Source organism: Budorcas taxicolor, unplaced genomic scaffold, assembly GCF_023091745.1.
Source record: "Budorcas taxicolor isolate Tak-1 unplaced genomic scaffold, Takin1.1 scaffold411, whole genome shotgun sequence".
In the NCBI taxonomy this organism is placed as follows: domain Eukaryota; kingdom Metazoa; phylum Chordata; class Mammalia; order Artiodactyla; family Bovidae; genus Budorcas; species Budorcas taxicolor.
The window spans coordinates 61,305-84,916 of NW_026292345.1; the positions used below are offsets into that span (position 1 = coordinate 61,305).

Consider the following 23,612-nt stretch of genomic DNA (forward strand, 5'->3'; position numbering starts at 1 on the left):
GCAGTTCACCTCAAATTTCTTCTTTGCAAAAAGTTACAATGGAGAAAATCTTTTCTCAGGGAGGAAACCAAGGAAGCAGATGTGAGGAAAGTACATCTAAACTGTTCTTTGCTTTAGTACGAAACTTTGTGGCTGCCTCTGCTACTAGAATTAATCAAAATGATTCAAACTTCTTTCATGAAGTATCTGTTAAGCACTGTGTGTATGAACATGCAGTGGCTAAATATGGCTGAGAGGAAAAAAGTACCCGGTAAGAATTTCAGACTGTTTAATACGGTCAGTTTTCACTTAACATTAAGTGGCAACAGCAGGCCAGTCCAGGTGGATGCTAGTGTTCAGAAGCCCCATCTGACGAACTTCCTGCAGCCAGATCCTCTGCCTCCATGGTGATGTGAGCAGACTGTGACCTTGCTGTACTTTCAGAGTCACATTTTCTTCTAAAGTTCTTATCCTTTTCTGCCTTTGCCAAACACTTCGTTGTTTTTTTTTTTTTTTTTTGCAGATATGTTATGCTATTAATTTGGGAAAAGAAATCATTGAGGTTCAGAAGGTAAGGTTCATTTTAGTGCTGGCTGAACAACTCAAAGTTATCTGTATACTTACCTTTCTCTCAAAAAGAAAAGCGATGCTCACTAGGCAGGGTGGCCACGTCTGGGACTTCCTTTTAAGCCTTCTGTGTGCCAGGCATTTTTGATCAGCTAGTTCCTGTCACTAGAAACACGTGGCGTTGCTAACAAATACCACGGATACAGCTCCTGCAGTGGTTGGCTGGGTTTCCTGTTTCAGATTAAAGGACACTAACCAGTATCTGCCGTGTGCTCTAAGGCCTCACTCCCCAGAGTGGTCACAGGCCCAGCAACACTGAGATGTTATCTGGAAACTGTCTGGAAGTGAAGACTCTCAGATCTCTCTATCAGTAGTTTATCATCTTTCATTTACCCAACTAATTTTTGAGAGCAAATTCTGTGTAAGAAAAACCCTTGCAGTTATAGCAGTGAGCCAGAGACACAGTTCCTGCCCCCAGGGGCTTCTAGTTCAGCACTGCCCAGCAGAACTTTCTGTAGTAACAGAGACGGTCTGTTTAATAGGCAGATTGAATGTGGCTAGTGTGACTAAGGAACTGGATTTGAAATTTTTAGTTTTAACTAATGTAATAGTAACCTGTAGCTAGTAGGTATCACACTTGTGCAGTTCTAATCCATCAGGGAGGGGCAGGCAGGTCAAGGATTAGGACCAACATAATGAAAAAAGAACACTCACGGCAAGTTTGTATCTTATGGTGTAGATCAGAGTTGGCAAACTTTCTATAAAAGGCCTGATGATAAACCTTTCCAGGCTCACCATCTCTGCTGCCAAACTACTCAACTCTGCTGTTTTAACACAAAAGCAGCCATAGTATGTAAATGAATTGGCATGGCTATATTCCAATAAAACTTTATAAAAACATGTGATGAGCCAAACGGCCATAGTTGGCAATTCTTGGTATAGAGTAAAAGGAAAAAAAAGGAGTTTAAAGACAGCGGTCAGCGCTGTGAAAGAAATTCCTCTCTGGACTCTTTCCACAAAGATGATTCTTGAGTTTGCTATGTAAACGATATTTTGGCTGACAGGTACAACCTTGGCCTAGTTTTTGGGAGAAGTAATACAATTGAGGTGTGTTTTTTTAAGAGATGCAAGAAGGCATACCTAAGAGTCAGAAGAAATGAGGCTAGATTACAGAATATAATGACAGCCAAACCAAAGGGGTTTTAAGTGCATTTTAAGTGTTTTCTTTTCTCCTTCTTAAACTCCCGTAACTTCAGGATCCAGAAGCACTGGCTCAATTAATGCTGTCCATGCCACTAACCAATGATGGAAAATATGTACTATTAAACGATCAACCAGATGACAGTGATGGAAGTCCAAGTGAAAATAGAGGCGCAGAATCTGAAGCATAACTTCCTTGTGCCTCTGGGTGAAGAGCACCCAGGAAGGAGAGCTACCTCCTTAAGGGTTTTCAACTTCTCTGATACATACAGGCTCACCACCTGGTTTCAGAATGCTGACAATCGCTTGTGGAATGTACTCTTGATGCCTTGATACTGAGACTTGGGAGGGAAACAGTAAGAAATGGTTGACAACATACCCATCTACAAATGTTACTTTAGGTGCTTTGTGGTAAGTCCTTTTCTTAGATTGCATTGTTCAGTGCTCAGAATGAAAGCTATGAAAAAAAATGCATTGTTCACTTTATTTCAATGTCATCTCTTTTTCAGTATCCTTTAAAAAAATGGTAAAAGTCTAGATTTATAATTTGATAGACACTAAATATTTCCTATTAATATAATCTATTTTTGTATTTTAATGAAACTGTAAGTGCCTGTCATTCTGAATTGGTCTGTTTATAATCAAGTCTGTCTCATCATTTTGACCTAACAGAATTAATTTGTGCAGTCAGGTGATGAGCCCTGTGCTTTGAAGTCCGCGAGCGCTAGCAGAAACGCAGGTCTAGTTCTGGTAATTGTTCAAACATCACACAATAAAAAGACAAGCAGATTAGTACCACAAAAGATGTCTGATTTTACAGTGGAACCTTAACGAACCAGCATTTGGAAGTGTATGGGCCTTTAGATACTGTTTTTAGGGGTGGAGCACCATGGACAGTGTACAGCTCCACTAATTTCTATTTCTTCTGAGCCAGACCCTCCTTAAAGAAGGGACCAATGAATTTTTAAACTCACTTGAAGCACAGCTGGCCGTGGGGCTTGGTAGAAAAGTTCCTATTTTCACCCTGACACATAGGTTCCAGACATCCTAGCCCATTAGGAAATAAGCATAATGATCTTTAATTGATACAGTGTATTTAATTATAACCAAGCTCAACAGAAATACCAGTCTTTGTAATAAATTAACCTAGCAATAAATGCTAGCAAATAAAAACTATCATTCTGTTTCTTTTTCTTTTTGTGGTTATTTTCTACAACATCCATGAAAGAAAGCTAAAGTTGCTTCTGTAGCTTTAACAGCTAATTAAAAAAAAAAAACCAAACCCCAGGACATAACGAAATCACAGCAGAGGGTATGTATGATGCAAGGTGAATCAAATAATGTGATCTCAAGGCCAAATTTTTAAAAGGTGCTGCTTTTTAAATGAATTAATAAAAGAACTTTTGTAACTCAAAGAGGCACCATCAGAAACACAGTGAGCTGGTCAAAACACTATGAAATTATACACCATAAAATCACAGCATAACTATAGTAGCTCATAGCTCAGTAAGTTCTGACAAGCTTCAAGAGCTACACCCTCTGAATTCTTGCTTAGAACTGTTCAGGGTGTAAAATAATATATCTACATAATAAAACTCAATAAAAATCGATGTTTTTAATGTAAAAATTTAATAATGTGTAGCCTATGGAAAGTATGGAAGTTTCTTAAAAGATGAAACAGAGCTACCATATGATCCAGCCATTATCAGTCCTAGGTATGTATCCAGTAAAGATGAAAACTAAAAGATTCATGCAGCACTATTTACACAATAGACAACTGACTTAAGAAGATGTGGCAAGCACACACAGGCATATTACTCAGCCATAGAAAAGAATGGAATATTGCCATTGGTAGCAACATGGATGGACATAGATGGTACTATACTCAGTGAAGTCAAAGAGCTATGTGTCACTTATATGTGGAATCGAGAAAATAATATAATTCTATATACAAACATAAAAACAGACTGAGGTACAGAAAACATAGAATGAAAATACAAAATTAAATACAAAATTAACTGAGCTTCCCAGGAGATAGTGGAGGACAGAGGAGCCTGCTGTGCTGCAGTTCATGGGGTCGCAAAGTCACATGACCTAGTGACTGAACAACAAATTAGCAAACACACATGAACAAAAATTAGTATCCAGAATATATAAAATATCCCTAAAATTAGTAAGAAAAAAATGAAAAAAAGTCATGAAAACATTTCATAGGGAAAAAAGGCTCAAATAGAAACATGTTAAATCATATAAAAATCAAGGAAATGCAAATTAAAACCACAGATACGATACTGACCAGACTGCAGAAATCCAGCTCCTGGCAGGGAATGGGAGTCACCTCACCCACTTCTGGGATGGGTCAACAGCCTGGCATTCTTTTCCAATGAACCTGCAGGTAACCTGGCCCTACCACCAAGGAGGTTCACTTATGACACACCCCGGGGAAACTCAACACACATTCCCAGAGACAAGTACAATGACGATTAGAGCAGCACTATTCACAGTATCCCAAATTTGGAAATAACCCCGATCTTGTCAACAGACTAAGTATCTGTGTATTCATGTAATCCAGGATGAGGGAAATAAAGCTAAATGAACTAGCTCTATATACATCAATGTGGATGAATTTCAAAAGTGATACTGAATTAAAGTCGTAAGCACACAGTAAAAATACATTTATATTAACTTTAAAAAATAACACAAACATCACCATATTATTGTTTAAAATAATGACAGCTGTAACCCTCAAGAGAAACGCAGTGCACTGTGGTTCCCTCTGCAGCAGAAAAGGGAGCAGGGCAGGAATAATGGGAGCGTCCAAGCTCATAACCCACCTGGTGGCTACACAGGCATTCTTTTTTCAATCACTAAATAGTACATACATACTGATATGTTTTTGCATGTATCTGATTTTTAAATAAAAATTTAAAATTCAGAAACAATGGGTGACTTCCTTTCTGTCAACTGAAATGTGCATTAATGCATAGGAAAGCCCTCTGAAAAATTCACAAGTGCCATGTAAATGAAAGGTGGAGGGAGGAAAATGAGACCTTTTCTTAGGCAGCTAGCCTCGCCAAACTGCATCTCCCAGCACTGCCTTTTCATCGTTAGCCACCTGTCAGACCACCTTCAGGGAGGAGCAAGACCTGCCTCACACTGTCAGCACTCCACTGAGTTATTTAAAAAGGAAGATTTTATGAGACCAACAGAGAGTCAAATACAGACTGTTTATCTTCAAACTTTTCAACAGCTAATAATTACATGCCAAGTAAATTTCTGCCAATAGGAGCAACCATAATAATAGTATTTATAACAGTTACTGTTTCCTAATAAAGTGGCTTTATACATATTAACTAAATCCTCAAACAATCTATGAATGATATTATTACACTATTTTAGGCCTCAGGAAATGAAGCACAGAAAGGTTAAGTAAACTTGTAAGCAGCAACTCAGGATTCAAATCACTCCTGGTTCCAGAATATGCTTCTGCTATATTAGCACACAGGAAACCAGAGACAAAACAACCTCCAAATGTTTCAATGCATTCATCTCTGAAGATTCTGATATTCAGTAATTACATCAACTTAAAAGTGCATCTTTAATGCCTTACTACCTTTCGTACAGATTCTGAAATGTTTACTGTAATACTGCCACCTTTATATAAACAGGAGATTCTGGGTACAGAAGTGTTAACTTTTTGGCCCCTCACATTAATGATAATGACTGCATTACCAGAGAATGTTTCAATACACAAAGATCTTACATTACAGACTCCAGAATTATGACATCGGATCTACACGGATTGAGAGAGAAATTTCACCTATTTTCCCGATTATATTCTCCACTCATGGGAAAAACCAGTGCTATTAGGTAAACTAGGTGATAAAGAAGAACCAAACTATTACAATAGAGGAAAATGTCTATATACTTGCCCAAATCAACCTTTCCTTTAAGAAATTTCTGTATAAACTAAATTCTCATTTGTCATCACCATCTCTGAGTTTACTGCACAGTTCTATGACTTCAGTTAACCGCTACAGACCCACTTATTCTGGACTTCTTTTTTAAAACAAATCTGTGACAATCTAAACTTTTAATTGTCCTAACATCTGAAAACAAACAAACAAAAAAATGTAGCATTAAATCTCTTAAGAAAAGGAATACCATCAGTCCGAAACTTCAGCAACTTAAGCTGGAAAAAGAACTAAAATTATTAAAACTGGCTAAAGTTCACCATTTATATTTGGCCAGTCCAGCATAAAAAAGTAAGAGGACAATGTATGTGATGGTATTGTCTCACCTTTCCCACAACCTTACAAATTTACCACCTCAGAAGAGAAAAGCAGAACATTTTCTCCAGCATAGTATTTAGAACACTCTCCTTTATTATATTGTTCCAGTCCAAGTCATGACTGCAAATGGCACTACAGCAACACAGATTAATGATCCCTTCCCAGGAGTAAGATTTAAAATGATACATTCATTTGGGTTCTTTTATTTGAAAACAGCAAGCAACAGAAAGATTAAAAATATAAAAAGGAAAGAACAAAAAGTCCACCTGGGCTACACAGAGGAGCCAATACTAACTTTATACTTGAAATGTCTTGCCTATATGCATGCAAGTATTTGTTTAAAGACATTTCCACATACTATTAGATTAAAGGGAACTCCAGAAAAAGTAAGAACTACTGGTTTAAGACATTCAATTGTGAACAAACATCCAAAGGAAGTAAATTTTGGAAATTGCATTTATTAATGTTCTATTATACATATTGTATTCTCTTAGAACTGGGAGAGAGGAAAGCCCCCCACTTGAGGGAGATAACAAATTTACCATCTTTTATAAAATCTAATTAGAATTGACAATGTTATGGTTAGTCTTTAATTCCTGAGAATTTGAACATTAAGTTTTCTGTGAATTTACAACAAATGCTCACACAAATTTTAAATTGCAGTATGTCTGAAAAAAATGAAAATGTTAACATTAATACACTGGCAAGGAAGACCATCATCTAAACGTGTGCACATCTAACTTAGGTGTGAGACACTCAGCCCTGTTGCTCTGCACTTTAACAGCTTTTAAATACGCTTAATCTTTTTCAGAGATTTCAAATAAGTAAACTTACTATACCTTATCCAGTCTGCAGTGACATGATTTTGAACTAAAGGTAAAATTTGATCTGTCACACTTTTTGTAATCATAGGTATCCATGGAGTCAGCATGCGACCTCTATCTAGTACGGATAAAATAACTGACTTATGTGGGGAAAATGATAGAAACCTTTGATTCTCTTCTAATTAGAATTTCTATTAAAGGAAATGATTTTAGGGAAGTTAGAGAAGAAAAAAAAATAATACTGTTGCTATGAAATGGTGACCAATTTGACAGAGTCAAATGCAAGATCATTACTATAAACATTTATGATAATAAAAATATAAATTATTAATTATGCAGCATGCTTCAGGGCCATTTCTACAGTTAGTATGAATTACAAATATTAAATGCCTTTAATCCATCCATTGTACATAATTCTATAAGTCATGTTGAAACAATAAAAAACATTTCCTACCTATTCTGTTTCTTCTGAATTTTAACAGTGAAAGTGTTCATCTTGAGCTGGGAAAGTTACCCTGACTGTGATCAATGAGAACAGACACGGCATTGTACACCCATTCCAAAAGCTGGAAATCAAACGTTAGAATTACTCACAAAATTTACCCAAAGAAATGCTTTATAGGCAAGTGCAATGGAAAAATCAAGTATTTCCTAAAATAATATTAGTATTACATGTAAAGTTTCAAACTTTGTTTTCACTGTAAAGGTATCACTGTATTATATTAAAATATTATAGGCCATGATTAACCATTTTACTATTAACTGATATAATCTTTACAAAAATAAAGCTAATAATAGCTTGTTCGGAACTAAATTTATTCTAAATCTTTCTGTACTTTTTAAATCAGTAAATGATTTAGTTATTTAGAACTTCATTCTCACAGTGGTAATTTTTTTAAAGCCTGCACAGTGCTAAATCTGATTTCTTAGATTATACTTGGTTTAAAGAAAAAAAATCTGCCGAAACCATCACCAAGACTTCAACTGAACCTAATGTAGAAGAAACCTGAGTTTGGATGTAGAAGTAAGAGTTCATTCAGTTTTCTCGGGTATCCTATATGCCTTCAGCCAAAAGTAAAGCGTCAAGCAGGACTCTATGGCTTTATCTGTATTTTCCTCCATCTTGAGTATTAAGTAAATCTTAAATTTAAAGCAGTTGTTGGAGGTTAAATAAGTTCTCAAAGCAATGTAAACGAGTTATAAAATATCTCACCGGACAGCAGCAGCTCTTGTGAGCCACACGAAATTAACGATGAACCAGTGCACACTGGACATAAAGGATACACTAGTGCCTCATCTCTAGTATCAATACCATCTTCATATGTCCCTTTTATAAGAATACTGATATTTATGCTTCATGAATTTCAGGCTCAATTCCTTTTGTTTAAACATATTTACTGGCTGTACACAGTATATGCACTGAATTTCCAATGACTGAGACAAAAATACGGATCAAAGACCTATGCAAATACAAATTATAAACATTCATGTAGATTATAAGAGATCTGAGGTGGCAGTTTAGGAATGTGGGTTAATAACCCTTTTAACACTTCATTTCAAATACCAGTTCCCAAGCAGGCACATCAAGCCTAAAAAGTCCAAGAAAAAAATCTAATTTTAAAATCTCATTCTCAACCTTCGAGAAGTACAGCTTTTAGACGGAGAATGGACTTCACTTTAGAGCACTGCCTTAGAGAGATGCAGCATCTAAATGTTTCCCAGAGATGTGGCCCAGGAAACACTCTGTTATTAGCTTATAATATCCATTTCACGTACAATTCTGATGATCTCACAGGGGCAACGCATACCATCAGTATCATTTGACAACAGGATCTGCAGACACAGTGCTGTCGGACAGGTCTCCGTTGCTTGTTTTAGTCTCTTCTGAAAGCATGAGTAAAAATAATGGACATACTTATGTTCATTTAAAAACCACAAACTAAAGTCGAAAAGGACAATATTGCTAAATTTCAAATGAACAAAATGTTGCATCTACCAAATATTTCTCTAATATCACAAATTATATGCAGTTTATCTACCTTCATGTTTTAGAACTCTAGGCTAAATACTGCAAATGTGATGTTCTGACTAGTTTGTAATCAGGGTGTGGAACTGTTGAGACATCAGAACTGTGTCTGGAATGGGGTTGGTTTCACACTGCACATTCCTCCGCATGGGCAAGGAAACTGTAGTGCTGTTACTGGTAAAAACATGACTGCAAATTCACATATAAAACTGTCCAGAATGAATACCTTCCCAATTATGTTTATAGTTTATTTTTAAATGTGATTTTTTATTATGAACATAATAAAATGAATTCTGGCTTTTTGTGCAAAATTTCATATGCATATACTTCATTAACAGAGCAAAACTATTTAGCTAATACATTTAGCAACTCTGAGCAACCTTTAGCTAACAGCCCTACAGGACAGCCACCACCCAGACATCAGGCAGATATCTGGGTGACATACATTAACCCCAAACCCCAGAGAGTTCCTAAAGAATACCAGTCCAAAGCAAGGAGCTCTACTGAGACTGCAATGTTTATTTTGTCTTAATGCTCTAGGCTTTAAAAGTAAATATCCAGTCCACCTGCAGACAAAGTTCTGGCATCATGACAGGCCTGAGCACAGCCTATGCAGTAACTGAACTACTGAATCTAAACGCTTAGATACTAAGAGTTCAGTTACTGAATCTAAACTCTTAGATTCTAATCTAAACTGAACTCACAGTTCAGTTACTACTGACTCAGATTCTTCCAGATGACTCTGCTAAATATTATTTTTAAATGAACCCCAAAGTAGTAAATATGTATTTTTTCATTTAATAAATACTGAGTATCTTCCAGGCAACAGCCTGAAATCATTTTTCAAGCACACTTACTTAGTATAGATTCCAAAAATGCTTGCATATGCTAGTAATACTGATGTAACATTATCAATAGGGAACAGGGTAATGGATGTAAGTGGTCTACTGAAATGAATGATGTCTCTTTGGTGTGAAATACATATTTTAAAAATTTAACTGATAAGATTAATAAAAATATCATAGTTCATGAAGTTCTTTTATTCTTGATCATTGTGAAATAAATACGGGCAAGAAGAAAAGGAAGCAGAGCAAACATGAAACCCGTCAAGTTGCTGTACGTAGTTTTGAGTGTCCACAGAGGAAGCCTAAGCGGCATAACTTCCATAACAGAAAAAAGGAAAATTACCATTTTTCAGAGAAAACAACTGGTGTTAAATTTCAAATCTGGGAAATGATCATGAGGGTCCCTTAAGTATGAAATACTGAAGAATTTACACCTGCATAGATGATATCAGACAGAATCCTCTCCCCAGTGACCATCAGTTACTATGGCTGTACTGCCCTGATTCTCCAAGCTCCGGCTATAGAGGGGCACAGGAGGCTATTCACTCTGATACTGAAAACGTCCTGAGTCACCTGGCCTGGCATTCAGTCAGCATCCAGTCAGCAGTCCTGCCCTCAGAGGCATTTAGTCTCCTCTAATCTGTTCCTTCTCAACTGCTAACAGCTGAAGGGCGAAAGAAAAAACCCAAACTTGGTGCCATTTTAAATTAAGAGAAGATGAGCTGAATAAAGTGTTATTCCAGAACGAAATGCATGTTAAATTTCAGTTTCACAAATGATCCACTTAGGCTTTACTTTTTAAAAAAAGGACATTTCTAGGTTTATATATTTTTTCAAAAAGAAAAGTCTGACTCAATAAAATGGGGTATTCATATCTATTATTGATGAAAGATTTACTAGTCTTTCCAAATAAAAGCCACTCACTAACCTTCTTTCTCTTTCTTTTCTTGGTTTTCTTCAGCTGCAGTCTTGTCAGCTCTGAAGAAAATTCTTGCACTGCTCAGTGAGAAATACAGCAATTCAAATTCCTAAGTAAATAAAAATATCAGAAATAAAAGTTGAAAATATATATTTTAGCAAAATATCAAAATTACCATATTTAATATCTCTTCATTTTTCTAAAATGCTCTAGTGAGTGCAAATCATAAATACAGAAACTGAACTAGGCAATCTATCCATTTTTAAAGATATGAGTCAAATGGCTTCCAAGTATCATTCATTTAAAAATATACTCTTTATGACCATTATTCATTTCACCTATTAAAATGGGAGTTTCAATATGATTGACATTTTTTCAGTGATCAAGAAGTAATGGGTATTAAAAAGTCAAACCAGATTTGACTATTATTCTCCTCTACCTGTAGATAAACATCCAGTCGTTTCTGAGTGAGATTCATGGTTTGTAGTAGTTTTTCATCCTGACTAGTTGACTGTACATTCTGTTGCTTAGCAACTGCTCTCATCTCCTTCAGGTATTTCTCTCTAACAGACTGGAACCAGTGAAGTGAGTCAAATTCCTGGTACTGATCCAAAAGCTTCAGAATGTAAGCCACACCTAGAGTCATCAGCAAAACCAAATCAAATTACAGTGTGTACACAAACTGTATTCCACTCTACCAATAATTCTTAAAATTAAGGCTAACCATTTTAAAATTAATCCTCTTTCCAATTATGTTTTACAGCACAAATGAGAAACTTAGCAACATGGCTTAATTCCTCCTTAAAAAGATGTGATCCTATAAAAAAATTTTTTTTTAAAAAGCCAATCAGGAAGATAAAAAGAAATAATATGGCTATGAAGATCTGCAGATCACCTGGAGATAACATAGGGCTGTAAGAGTGGTTCTACTGCTAAAGAGACAAGTGAGGAAACTATAAGGAAACCAGAGAGACTAAATAAAAGATGGTCAGACTGTAAAACTACAACAAAAACAAAGCCTAAATAATTAATCCAAGTGATTAGCAACACCAAAGGAGCATGAACAGTACAAATGATGGGAAACAAGTATCACCAATCAGATGACCCACCTAAAAAGTAAACAGTAGATAAACACAGCTTGTGAAAAACAAGTCTACAAAGAGCACATAGATCTATTCTCAAGCAAACATTTAGAAAAATTCATTGTAAGGTAAGCACAAAATTCATGGGAAAAGAATTTCATTAAGCTTACCCATGGCAAAGCCATCATCAGTAAAGGCAGCTCCAATTTTATTTTTTTTATTCAATTTCTCCTTGCAACTAATGGAATGCTCTACAAAGTTGAGGGTCTAAAAAGATATAACAACATATCAGAGAAATGACTGTGCTAAAAAGAGTCGTCAGAATTTAGTTCCTAAGACAGACATTTCAAAAATTATAAATAGGATCTCTTCTAAGTTCCTGCCTTTTTGATTTGAAACACTTGCCTCATATAAAAAGCCTCTTGGTGAGGTCACAGAATGTGTAAGTATCTCATAATGGCTCTTTTCCAAATCCTTTAAATGTCAGCACTCCCTCAATCACCACTTAACCCAAGCACAGTGCTTTGTTATAAGATGCTTACTAAAATATGTACATTTTACAGATGAAGAGACTAAGACTTGAGAAGTTTAGTACCTTCCCTAAAGCCATAATCTAAAGCAAAGTTGAGTCAGAAAAGTAGCTCTGCTTTATTTAAAAGCTTGAGTGAAGTCTCTCAGTCGTGTCCGACTCTTTGCGATCCCATGGACTATAGCCTAACCAGGTTCCTCTGTCCATGGGACTTTTCAGGCAAGGATACTGGAGTGGGTTGCCATTTCCTTCTCCAGGAGATCTTCCTGACCCAGGGATTGAACCCAGGTCTTCTGCATTGTAGGCAGACACTTTACTGTCTAAGCCACCAGGGAAGATCAACTTAAAAGCTTAAGTACTCTTAAACACAGCAATGCTTAGTTCTGCCCACCCAATTCATGCTATACTACTATTTCTTACCATATTCTTGGCTTAAAAAGCTTAGTGGTCATTTGGATTAACAAATTCCGGCCCCCCTTGAAAAAGCACTTCCCTAAAAAATTTAGCTCCTGTAAAATACCTTAACTAATCACAGCATTTATTCAACAAAGATTTACTGCAACTTTATGTGTGCTCAGCTGCTTTAGTCTCGTCTGACTCTTTATGACTCTCTGGACTGTAGCCTGTCAGGCTCCTCTGTCCATGGGGTTCTCCAGGCAAGAATACTGGAGAGGATTGTCATGCCCTTCCCCAGGGGATCTTCCCAACCCAGGGATCGAACCCATGCCTCCTGTGTCTAATACACTGAAGGTAAATTCTTTATCCACTGAGCCACCAGGGAGGCTCAATGAAACAATTACAGTAAAAAAAAAGAATACCATCTAACACTCTACAGGACAACACTCCTGACAATGACAGAAATGCAGCGCCTCTACACGGCCCGCCCAGTAAACCACCGGCCACATCTGGCCACTGTGCACTGGAGATGTGGCTGGTGAAACTGAGCAAGTGAACTTTTTATAAAATTATAACCAATTAAAATTTAAGTGGCCACTTGGGGGCTACGATAGCACAGCACAGGAATAAAGAGAGGCCTGTTTTAAAATAACTGTGGTACAATATGATAAGTACTACACTAGCTTACACTGGAAACAAGATTATCAAGTTTCACTTTTTTTTTTGCCTGTAAAACTTACTTGGCAATGAACTGCATTTTGTAAAATCTTTGTTAAAGATTTCTTCCTTAGATATTTCACGTTTTTTTCTGAAATTAGATTAAAACTCAAGAAAAACAATAGTGTCCCATACTTTTCTTCTTTGTAGTGTTCTTAACCCACCTGTTTTCTCCATCACTAACTGAATTTTGACAGCTGCCCTGCAAAACTCCACTCTTCCTCAGACCCACAAATGGTTCCTCACTGATGTTTACTATGGCTTCAAATTTATAAAGAAATATGGTGATAACTCACCGTGAGTTAACTACATTATTACTGAAATATAACTAAGGTAGACTTGCTTCCAGTCTCACAACTATCTGAATATGAAAAGATAATGCTTATCAGATAAATATGGACATTTTTGCTACATGGTATAACAATTATTATGAGAGAGTGTTAACAATAAATGTATTTTAAAAACAATAGAAAGGAAAATGCATGAAGAAAAAAGCCGTCCATAGCCATCAAATACTTTGAATTCATAATAATGGTTCTAAGTTGGCAGACTACAGTCCATGGGGTAGCAAAGAGTTGGACATGACTGAGCGACTAATACTTTCAGGTTTCCCTGATGGCTTAAGACTGTAAAGAATCTGCCTGCAATGTGTGAGACACCGGTTCAATACCTGGGTCAGAAGATTCCCTGGAGAAGGGAATGGTTACCCACTCCAGTATTCTTGCCTGGATGATTCCATGGACAGAGGAGCCTGGCGGGCTACACTCCATGGGGCTGCAAAGAGTTGAATATGACTGAGCAACTAACAACAGTATGTTAGAATATCAGTGTTAATTCAGGCAGCAACATGAAAAAAGTTATTACTCTTGATCAAAGTTAGATGTAATCAGAAGTTACATCTGCTCAGTGATATTTAGACTTTAAAGCTATTCTTTTACAATTTTTTAAAGAAAGAGCTTTGTTAAAGAAACCTTTAGAGAAGAATAACTCTTTTTCCTAATATATACCTCTCTAATCTCTTCACTCCATTTTCCTCACTGTAATAACTGTTTTCATACTGCAATTGTGGTTATTTTTAAGATGTCAACTATAGAATTAGAGTGCCACACACTATACATGATAAAAAATTTAGTTTAGATGTTAATATTTACTACTGAGTAGAGATATGCTATGCTATGCTAAGTTGCTTCAGTCATGTCCAACTCTTTGCAACCAACGGTCTGTAGCCTGCCAGGCTCCGTCTGTGGTTCTTTACCACTAGCACCACCTGGGAAGTCCCTTTAAATAGTATGCTTTTAAGAAACACTTCATATTTTAACAGTCTACATTAATCACTTAAAATGACTATATAATTCAGTCCAAAGATTACATGGTATATATATAAAATGGAGTATATGCAAGTAATTTCAATCACACTAGGATTCCTCTGGCAGTTATTAATAAGAATCTATCTTAATTATAAAGAAGTCTCATTCTGCATAGCTAGTAAGTAAAAATTCTAGGACACATTCACTGAGACCACATTTAGTTTTATCTACAACCAAAAAGTCAACAATACAGTCTGTGTGCATTTCTTGCTGTAAAAAAAAAAAATTGGATCTATTTATTAATACTTTAAAAAATTCATTTTGTGTATTAAAAATACTCACCAGAGGGGGAACAATGATATAGAAATTTCGGAGATGTATATTCTTTGGCCTTCGAAATTCTGGAGCAAAAACATCCACAAGCATTTTGAAATATTCTGTGCCTTCAGCAGAATTTCGTGTGTGATCACTGAGGACTGAATCCAAATGCCTAAAATGCAAAAAAAGAAAAAAAGTATTTATTTGGCTCCTTTCTCAAAAGAAGAGGAAGCTTTTAAAATCCATCTCTTATTAGTTAAGAGCACTCAAAAATATGAATTACTTTAAGACATCTCTAAACTTCCTTGGAGTAAAGGATGAACTTTTTTTTTTTAACGGACAGAAGCTTATCATTGTTTAATTAACTTAGTCCCTAAAAGAGAACATGTAGCGCCTCTTGAAATTTTAGTTTTGTATTTTCTTCTTCTCAAAATGAACCGTGCAGAAGTCCATTTCATTGTAAATAAACTCCTTTTCATTTTAACTCTCTTCACTAACACTTCTACACTTCCTGACTTCAACTGTAATCGATCTCCTTTTCAAGAATCTAGTTTCCCACTCAACCTTCAGCCTTCCCTCATAGCTCAGTTGGTAAAGAATCAGCCTGCAATGCAGGAGACCCTGGTTTGATTCCTGGGTCAGGAAGATTCCCTGGAGAAGGGACAGGCTATCCACTCCAGTACTCCTGGCCTTCCCTTGTGGCTCAGCCAGTAAAGAACCCCCCTGCAACATGGAAGACCTGGGTTTGATCCCTGGGTTGAGAAGATCCCCTGGAGAACCGAAAGGTTACCCAACTCCAGTATTTCGGCCTGGAGAATTCCATGGACTCTATAGTCCGTGAGGTCGTAAAGAGCTCAGACATGACTGAGCGACTTTCACTCATTCACTGAGTCAACCTTCAGAAACATTAGCTGCTGCTTCTACATCCTTATGTATGGCTATTATCACTTTCAAATTACTATTCCTCCACCAATGGTAGAAATCTCTCCTTTGAGATGCATGTGACCCAACTATATCCAACTATCCAACCACTCCCTCCTAAAAGCAGGCATCTATTAACTGGTTTAACCACTGTACTTCATTTATCTTGAACTATGATACCTGTTCCAGAAGACATTAATGTCCATTTAGAGAATCAATTTATTATCATAACCTCATAACTCCCTGACATCACCTGCCATAAACTTTGTTTCACTTGATGAGTAAACATCAAGGCAAGAACACAACACAGGTACTCGCCATTACACTGCATCGGGGGCCCTGTGTCAGCACGTAAGGTGGATACATCAGTCTCTCCATTGGGAAGGTGCTTTTCCCCCTTGGGAAGGCGTTTTTCCCCCCTTCATGATTAATAATCAGTTTATGAGACAACGTTTTCATAGTGAATACTCTATTCTCCAAAAATGTTTGAGAATTCATTGATGGTTTCTGTCTGATGTCAAGTACTACAGTGGTAGTTGCAAAACTGGTTTTTTCCCTAAATTTTCTCATCCCTTTCATATTTACTAGCTGGCAAGCACTGTAAAAAGGAACTTCCCCTCTGTCACTCCAACTTTTATTATCACTGTATCACAGACTCTTAAATTCAATATTATGATCAATTACTACCATTACTCTTTTTGATATTCAAATTGTTTCCACTTTGTCCAAGGGTGCCCCTTCATACCTGACCCAGTAACTGTTATAGTTATTAATAAGAAAACCCGGATTTCTAAATATGTAACAATTCTGCATGCCTTTTCAAGTTTTAAATTGTGTTCCAAAATCACTACTTATAAGTCTATACATCTGCACTGTTCAATAAGACTGTCATTAGCTATTTAAATTTAAATGAAATAAAGATTTTATTTCAATCCCCTAGTCCATTAGCCCTATTTCCAGTGTTCAACAGCTACATTCGGTAGTGACCACTGTACTGGACACTACTGCTCCAGATTACATAAAAGGACGGAGCAGTATTAGAACCATGCTGGCGAAGAGGAATATTAAAAAAGAGTGAAAAGAAAGGTAAGGGGCTTCTCTGGTGGCTCAGTGGTAACGAATTCACCTGTCAATGCGGGAGACACGGGTGTGATGTCTGATTCGGGAAGATCCCACAGGCCGTGGAGCAACGAAGCCCATGCGCTACAACTACTGGGCCTGTGTTCCAGAGCCTGGGAGCCACAACAAGGAGACCAGCGCAGTGAGAAGTCCACGCACCACAACCAGAGAGTGGCCCTCACGCGCCACAGAGAAAAGCGCACGCAACAACACAGATGCAGCACAGCCAAAAATAAGTGAGAAAATAAAATTATTTTTAAAAATAGGTGAAATGAATTTTGTTAGTGAGATTTTTTTTTTAATTTCTTCTTTTTAAAAATTATTGGCTGCACCCAGTCTTAAGTTGGAGCACAAGAACTCTTCGTTGCGGGGCTTGTGGGATCTAGTTTCCTGACCAGGGATAGAAGCCAGGTCCTCTGCATTGGGAGTGAGGAGTCCTAGCCACTGGACCACCAGGGAAGTTCCAATTCTGTTAATGAGATATTTGGCATTCTTTTTTAAACACTAAATCCTCAAAATTAGTTATGAACTTTATACTTGAGCACATTTCAATATGGACTAACCACATGTCAAGTGTTGAACAGTCACATGTATTTGAAGGCACCGTCTAGAAGATCCCTTTTAGTGACACTGGAAAGATCTCAGAATACTGTAGTCTTAAAAAAATTGTATCCCGTAAACAGACCATCATTTGCATAATAAGAACACTGACATATCAGTTTATATGTTATCCTCTAGTCTTTACTGTTTAAATGATCATACATTTTTTAAATCTCCAAATTTAACTTATTTTTCCAAAGATTAGATTACCTTGCTGCTTTTAATGTTTCTTCTGCAAGACCTTCTTCTTTGACTAGTTCTTCAAAATTTACAATATCTTCAAGATCAGGTACAAATCTACGTTAAGAATTTTAGAAGGCATTTATTAAAGCAAATTAAATATATGCAACTGACAGACATAAAAGCAGTACTGTAACACTGAACTTTTCAACAATATTTTTGGAAAGAACTTTGCACTTCAGTTATATTATTAATATCACCAGTTTATATTTGGAACAACTGAGTTCCAAAACTCAATTTTAGCATTTTTAATTATTTACATATAATCATCAAATTATAATCTTTAAAAATCATGTAGTCTATAGAACAATTCAAACTGCATTGATAAAAGAAATTAACTTCAAAAAATACAGCTTTTCAAGTCTGCTATAGTCTTAAAATTTGAGAAAAATATTTAAGTAGTAGGATTAATGGTTTTCTTCCATATTTGATCTCAAAATATATCCACAAGAAAAGAAAAAAGCCCCTTCTACAATATCACTTACAATAAAGACGGATTTAAATGACGTAAAATTTCTAAATAGCATAAATAAGGCAAAAAAATTCCATCCATACCTAATGGCATTGCTGCTACAATGAAGGCCACCAGATCTTATCATTCGTACATAGCCCATAGCATTACCTTAAAAATCACATACACACAAAAAATCAGATGTTTATACAAATAACTCTAAGTTCTAATGATCAGGAATACAGTTATATATAGCAGTCAATTACAAGGTTTCAACTCGTAAAAACTAAAGAGATTTTGCTGTATTTTACTTCAGTTTTGCTCCAAAAAAATATAACTTATGTATTTGTGCACTTAAAATATTGTTGCTCAGTCATTAGTGTCCAACTCTTTGAATATAAATGTACCTAAACTTACACCATCTATATTAAATATTTTAAAAATAAGTGTTTGAATTGATAAATGCATTAAATTGAGCACATTTTAAAAAATCAAACATTTAAAGATTACTGTTATCGTCTGTCTCTCTCACACACACAGAGCTGCAAGCGGTATCAAGAAATCCTTATTTGATTCCTCCCAAATTAGTATCTCCAACCGAGACTATTCCTCTAGGCTTTTTTTTATCCCATGCCTACATCTCCATGTCTAAGAAGAATTTTTAATTTAAGAAGTTTAACTCCAACTAAAGATCTTCACCCCCAATTGTATTTTCTTCCTCAGAAACTGACAAGTCTATCCTTCCAATAGCTCAGGCCAAACCCAGGGAAGTCATCTCTGCCTCCTTCCTTACCCTCAATGTCGTCGTTTAGTTTAGTCAGTAGTGTCCAACTCTCTGTGACCCCATGGACTATAGCCCGCCAGGCTCCTCTGTCCATGGGATTCCCCAGGCAAGGATACTGGAGTGGGCTGCCATTTCCTTCTCCAGGGGATCCTCTCTGTGGTTCAAACCTGTCTCTCCTGCATTTGCAGGAGGATTCTTTACCACTAACCAACAGGGAAGCCCTCCTTTCCCTCATACTTTAATCAATGGCAAATTACACTGGCTCTACCTTCAAAATGTCACCAGAATTCAACCAGTTTTCCCAACCTTCACAGCTCTCACCCTATTCCAAACCACCAGCAGTTCTCGCCTAGAATATTACACTATGCAATGGTTTCCTGATCTATTTCCACCTTCAGTATGTCACCCCCCGACAATGTTTCCTTTATATAGCAGTTAGTGGTTCTCTGATTCTGCCCCTTGCAACTGTTCTGATACCACACCCTACCATCCAGGTCTTCACTAACTCCATTCCAGCCCCTGACTGGTTTCCAAAATTGCTAAGCAGACTCGGGACTTTTGCATTTACCACCACCTCTTCCTGGTAAACTCTTTCCTTAGCTATGCACGCACATGGCTTATTCCCTCATGTTATTTAGGTTCCTGCTCACGTGTCACCTACTTAGAGCTTTCCCTAAATATCATTAAACTATATCATCCCCTGAATATCATTAAAATCATTTAAAATCATTAAGTGTTTAATGACGTGTCACCTTACTCAGCACCTATTACTGATACGTATCTTTCTGTCTGTATCTCCCCCGTTAGAATGCAAGACCTATGATATAGCTTTTGTGTTCTTAAACTGCTCCACCCCTAAAGCCAACATTTCCTACTCAAATGAAATGAAAATACTTGTAAGAACAGACAAAAAGATAAGAAGCAGTCAATACTTCATATATTACAATAATATAATCATGCACTTAACAGATACCATCTGATATTGTTAAAAACCTTCAATTAGGTATCACTGAATCCAAGGCTTATCCCAATATAATGATGTTAAAATGCTTTTTTTATATGCATCTTAGAAAAATGAAGTATCTAGTTTGATTGTTTTCCATCAAATTGTTTTCCTCCAAATTGGCTGATTAAAATTTGCTGCTGCTGCTGCTGCTAAGTCACTTCAGTCGTGTCCAACTCTGTGTGACCCCATAGATGGCAGCCCACCAGGCTCCTCTGTCCCTGGGATTCTCCAGGCAAGAACACTGGAGTGGGTTGCCATTTCCTTCTCCAATGAGTGAAAGTGAAGTTGCTCAGTCATGTCCGACTCTTAGTGACCCCATGGACTGTAGCCCATCAGGCTCCGTGAGAAGCAAATAGGGAGCAGCAGTAAAGAGTAAATCTGTGAGCTAGACTACTGGGTTCAAATCTGAACTCTGTGCTTTTTAGCTACAAAACCTAGGTCAAGTTATAAACTTTGTACCTCAGTCTCTTCAGTTGTTAAATTAAGCTGTAATGGGTTAAAGACTGGGTTTACTGTCATAGATATTACCCGCACCTAGAAATACTGTACTGTCCTCAATAAATGTGTGGAATGAATGAATATAATACTTCATAGCATTGAGTTTTACATGTGTTAGAACATATAAAGCACTCAGAATAACTTTGGCACATAATGAACGTTCAATAAATGTTAATGGTGGTGGTTATTCATTCAGCAGGCAGGTTATAAGACAAAAAGACTTCTCATTTTGCTCCCAGCTCTAGATTCCTTACTCCTTTTCTCAACAGAGTTAACAGACTCAAAAGCACATTACAATTTTTATGGGCAGAGGTAAAGAACTTTTTAGGAAAAACACTGCAAGCCTAACGGAGAAGGCAATGGCACCCCATTCCAGTACTCTTGCCTGGAAAATCTCATGGACGGAAGAGCCTGGAAGGCTGCAGTCCATGGGGTCGCTGAGGGTCAGACACGACTGAGCGATTTCGCTTTCACTTAAGAAAAGGATAAAGAATAAAATACTGGAACAAAGTGAAAAGGATAATATTCACCAACTGTGCAATACATGCCACGGGCAGAAGTGACATGATTTTTGGGTACTAGGGAAAAACGTGTATTTTGATGTATATTGGGGAGGAGGGGGGAATGACTAGCGTCCTAAGCTCATGAATTAATGATTACTTCATAGTACAAAACTACTTTTAGAAAATGTAAAAACATGAAATAAGTACTACCACAAGCAGTAGTCACAAGGGGAAAAAACTTATTGGTGTGTGAATTTTAAAGTTTTAAGCAACACTGCTCTGAAGAAACAGTTCTTAATTTGAGTACCATGGACTCTAGCTTTGGGCATCTGACCTCTGGTATGTTATATGCAAAACTGTATGTGAACATGCATAGGGGCATTATTCTGAGGAAAATCAATTCAGTATTTTCATCAAATTCTCAAAAAGAGTTAAAAACTATTGCTCCATAAATTCACAATCTAATATGACATTAAATATCACTATGAATAAAACAATACTAGACAGTATCTTACTATTAAATTGTTTAAAATTAAAAATTTACAAAGGTAAAAGCCTCTAAGTTCTTGTACTAATACAAAATAGAAAGTTTTAATGTGTAAACCAATTAATTTATACAACTTTAGCTAGTGCTCACTGACTTTATTCCCTAACCAAATGTTTATCATACCTTTCCCACTAGTAAACTTCAAGCCTCTTGAGAACAAAGGCTAATTGTATTTTCAGCATCAAGAAAAATATCTGGTATAACAAAGGCTTTATAAATGTTTGATAAAGGAATCAATGAATCTCAGGAGGCCAAATTTTGCCAAATTAGAGTCAATAAGGGGCTTCTCCAATGGGTCAGGCGGGAAAGAAACTGCCTGTAATGCGTAAGACCCAGGTTTGAGTCCTGGGTCGGGAAGAACCCCTGGAGAAGAAAATGGCAACCCACTCCACTATTCTTGTCTGGAGAATCCCAGGGACACAGGATACTGGTGGGCTACCATCCATGGGGTCACAGAGAGTCAGACATGACTGAACAGTTTCAGAGTCAATAAGAATTTACTGAACTGCTTGCGGTCTGCAACTGTGAAGAATACAAAGCATCTTCGGACATGGAGCCGAAAAACCCTGGTTAAAATGCCAGCAACACCACTTATTTCTGAGTTTCTCTTTTTTTTAATCTTTAAAAAGATGATTACATGCCTATCTCAAGCGTTACTGTGAGGACATTAATAGAGGTAATGCATATGAAAAGCTCAAATAAGTATACAGTTTTTTTAATCTCGGATTATTTTTAAGTGAAGTTCTTCCTTTTAAATAGTGTTACACATTTCAGAAAACAAGTTCTACTTGTAAGCCAGACAGACAACTCAAGAAATTATATATAAATATAAAATGATGGATCATAGGAAAATTATTAAATAACTTTTCACATAAACACTGCATATCTTTGGATTTAGGCTTAACCTAAGGGAATCTCTTTTAAAAGTCTGAAATAGGACCTTGAAAAGAATAGGCACCCAATAAATAATTACCAGTTGACTATTTACTATGAGTATGGCCTTTGAGATGAGTTATATTTTTAATTTAACTGAAAAGGTTTTATTTATCCACAAAACATTTATTTATACTATTTTATTTATAAATATTTTATTTATCTATCAATTATTTGTGCACCAACCATCCAATCATACTTGAAAAACTTTTGGTAAGGAAAGGAATTTACTAGTGGAATAAAGCCAAACTTAGGCACACACATATTAAAGTTTATTCCTATGAGATATTTTTAATATATCAGACAGATTCTAGGCATTTGTACTTTACTTTCCGACATGTTTACAATAACTTACCAATTTGACTGATGAGCTGCCTGAACTGATCAAGGTAGCTTTGTCCCTCTGGGGTTATTCCAAGTTTTCTGATGCCTCGATTGAATTTTTCTGCTCTTTCAAAAGGATACTGAAGAGAAAATTTGAAGACTGCCATTATTAATAAAGACTCCTAAAACATAAAATACCTACTAACTCAATCATACCAATATCACTGTTCTAATTTGGCATTTCCATTGTGTTCAAAAAAACAATTACTGAATTTAATGACAAAAATATTATATATAGCACAAAAACTACCAATATTCAAGGTCAATATAAATATTTTTAAAGGGAATAATTATGAATGCCACCAAACTTACATTTCCCATTACCAATATTAGTCTTCCAACTGCTCTATCAGATAGATAAAAGAAATCAATGCTTCCTAGAAACATCTGTTCAGAGATTTGTAGTACGTTTCCATGGGCTGAAAAGTATTCAGTTCAGTTCAGTTACTCAGTTGTGTCCGACTCTTTGCGACCCCATGAATCGTAGCACGCCAGGCCTCCCTGTCCATCACCAACTCCTGGAGTTCACTCAAACTCACGTCCATCGAGTTGGTGTGCCATCCAGCCATCTCATCCTCTGTCGTCCCCTTCTCCTCCTGCCCCCAATCCCTCCCAGCATCAGGGT

At 36.6% G+C, this 23,612-nt stretch overlaps 2 protein-coding genes across 3 annotated transcripts in view; one reads left to right on the top strand and one right to left on the bottom strand.

Annotated features, from left to right (window-relative positions):
- LOC128071380 (DCC-interacting protein 13-beta) overlaps window positions 1–2,890 on the top strand; it is a 55,271-nt gene extending 52,381 nt beyond the window's left edge. Inside the window, exons 20-21 of one of the 2 annotated variants that reach the window (XM_052664265.1) lie at window positions 503–550; window positions 1,803–2,890. In XM_052664265.1, coding sequence (XP_052520225.1) covers window positions 503–550; window positions 1,803–1,937 — 183 coding nt within the window. In that variant the 3' untranslated portion in view covers window positions 1,938–2,890. The remainder of the gene's footprint in view (window positions 1–502; window positions 551–1,802) is intronic. The other variant, XM_052664266.1, reaches the window with a different exon arrangement.
- A 5,733-nt stretch (window positions 2,891–8,623) lies between these two features.
- LOC128071381 (WASH complex subunit 4-like) overlaps window positions 8,624–23,612 on the bottom strand; it is a gene marked incomplete at its 5' end in the record, with an annotated part of 29,519 nt that continues 14,530 nt past the window's right edge. Inside the window, 8 exons of the mRNA XM_052664267.1 lie at window positions 8,624–8,746; window positions 10,662–10,761; window positions 11,092–11,288; window positions 11,905–12,001; window positions 15,026–15,173; window positions 17,852–17,938; window positions 18,437–18,503; window positions 22,959–23,067. Of these exons, the coding sequence (XP_052520227.1) occupies window positions 8,679–8,746; window positions 10,662–10,761; window positions 11,092–11,288; window positions 11,905–12,001; window positions 15,026–15,173; window positions 17,852–17,938; window positions 18,437–18,503; window positions 22,959–23,067 (873 nt within the window). The remainder of the gene's footprint in view (window positions 8,747–10,661; window positions 10,762–11,091; window positions 11,289–11,904; window positions 12,002–15,025; window positions 15,174–17,851; window positions 17,939–18,436; window positions 18,504–22,958; window positions 23,068–23,612) is intronic.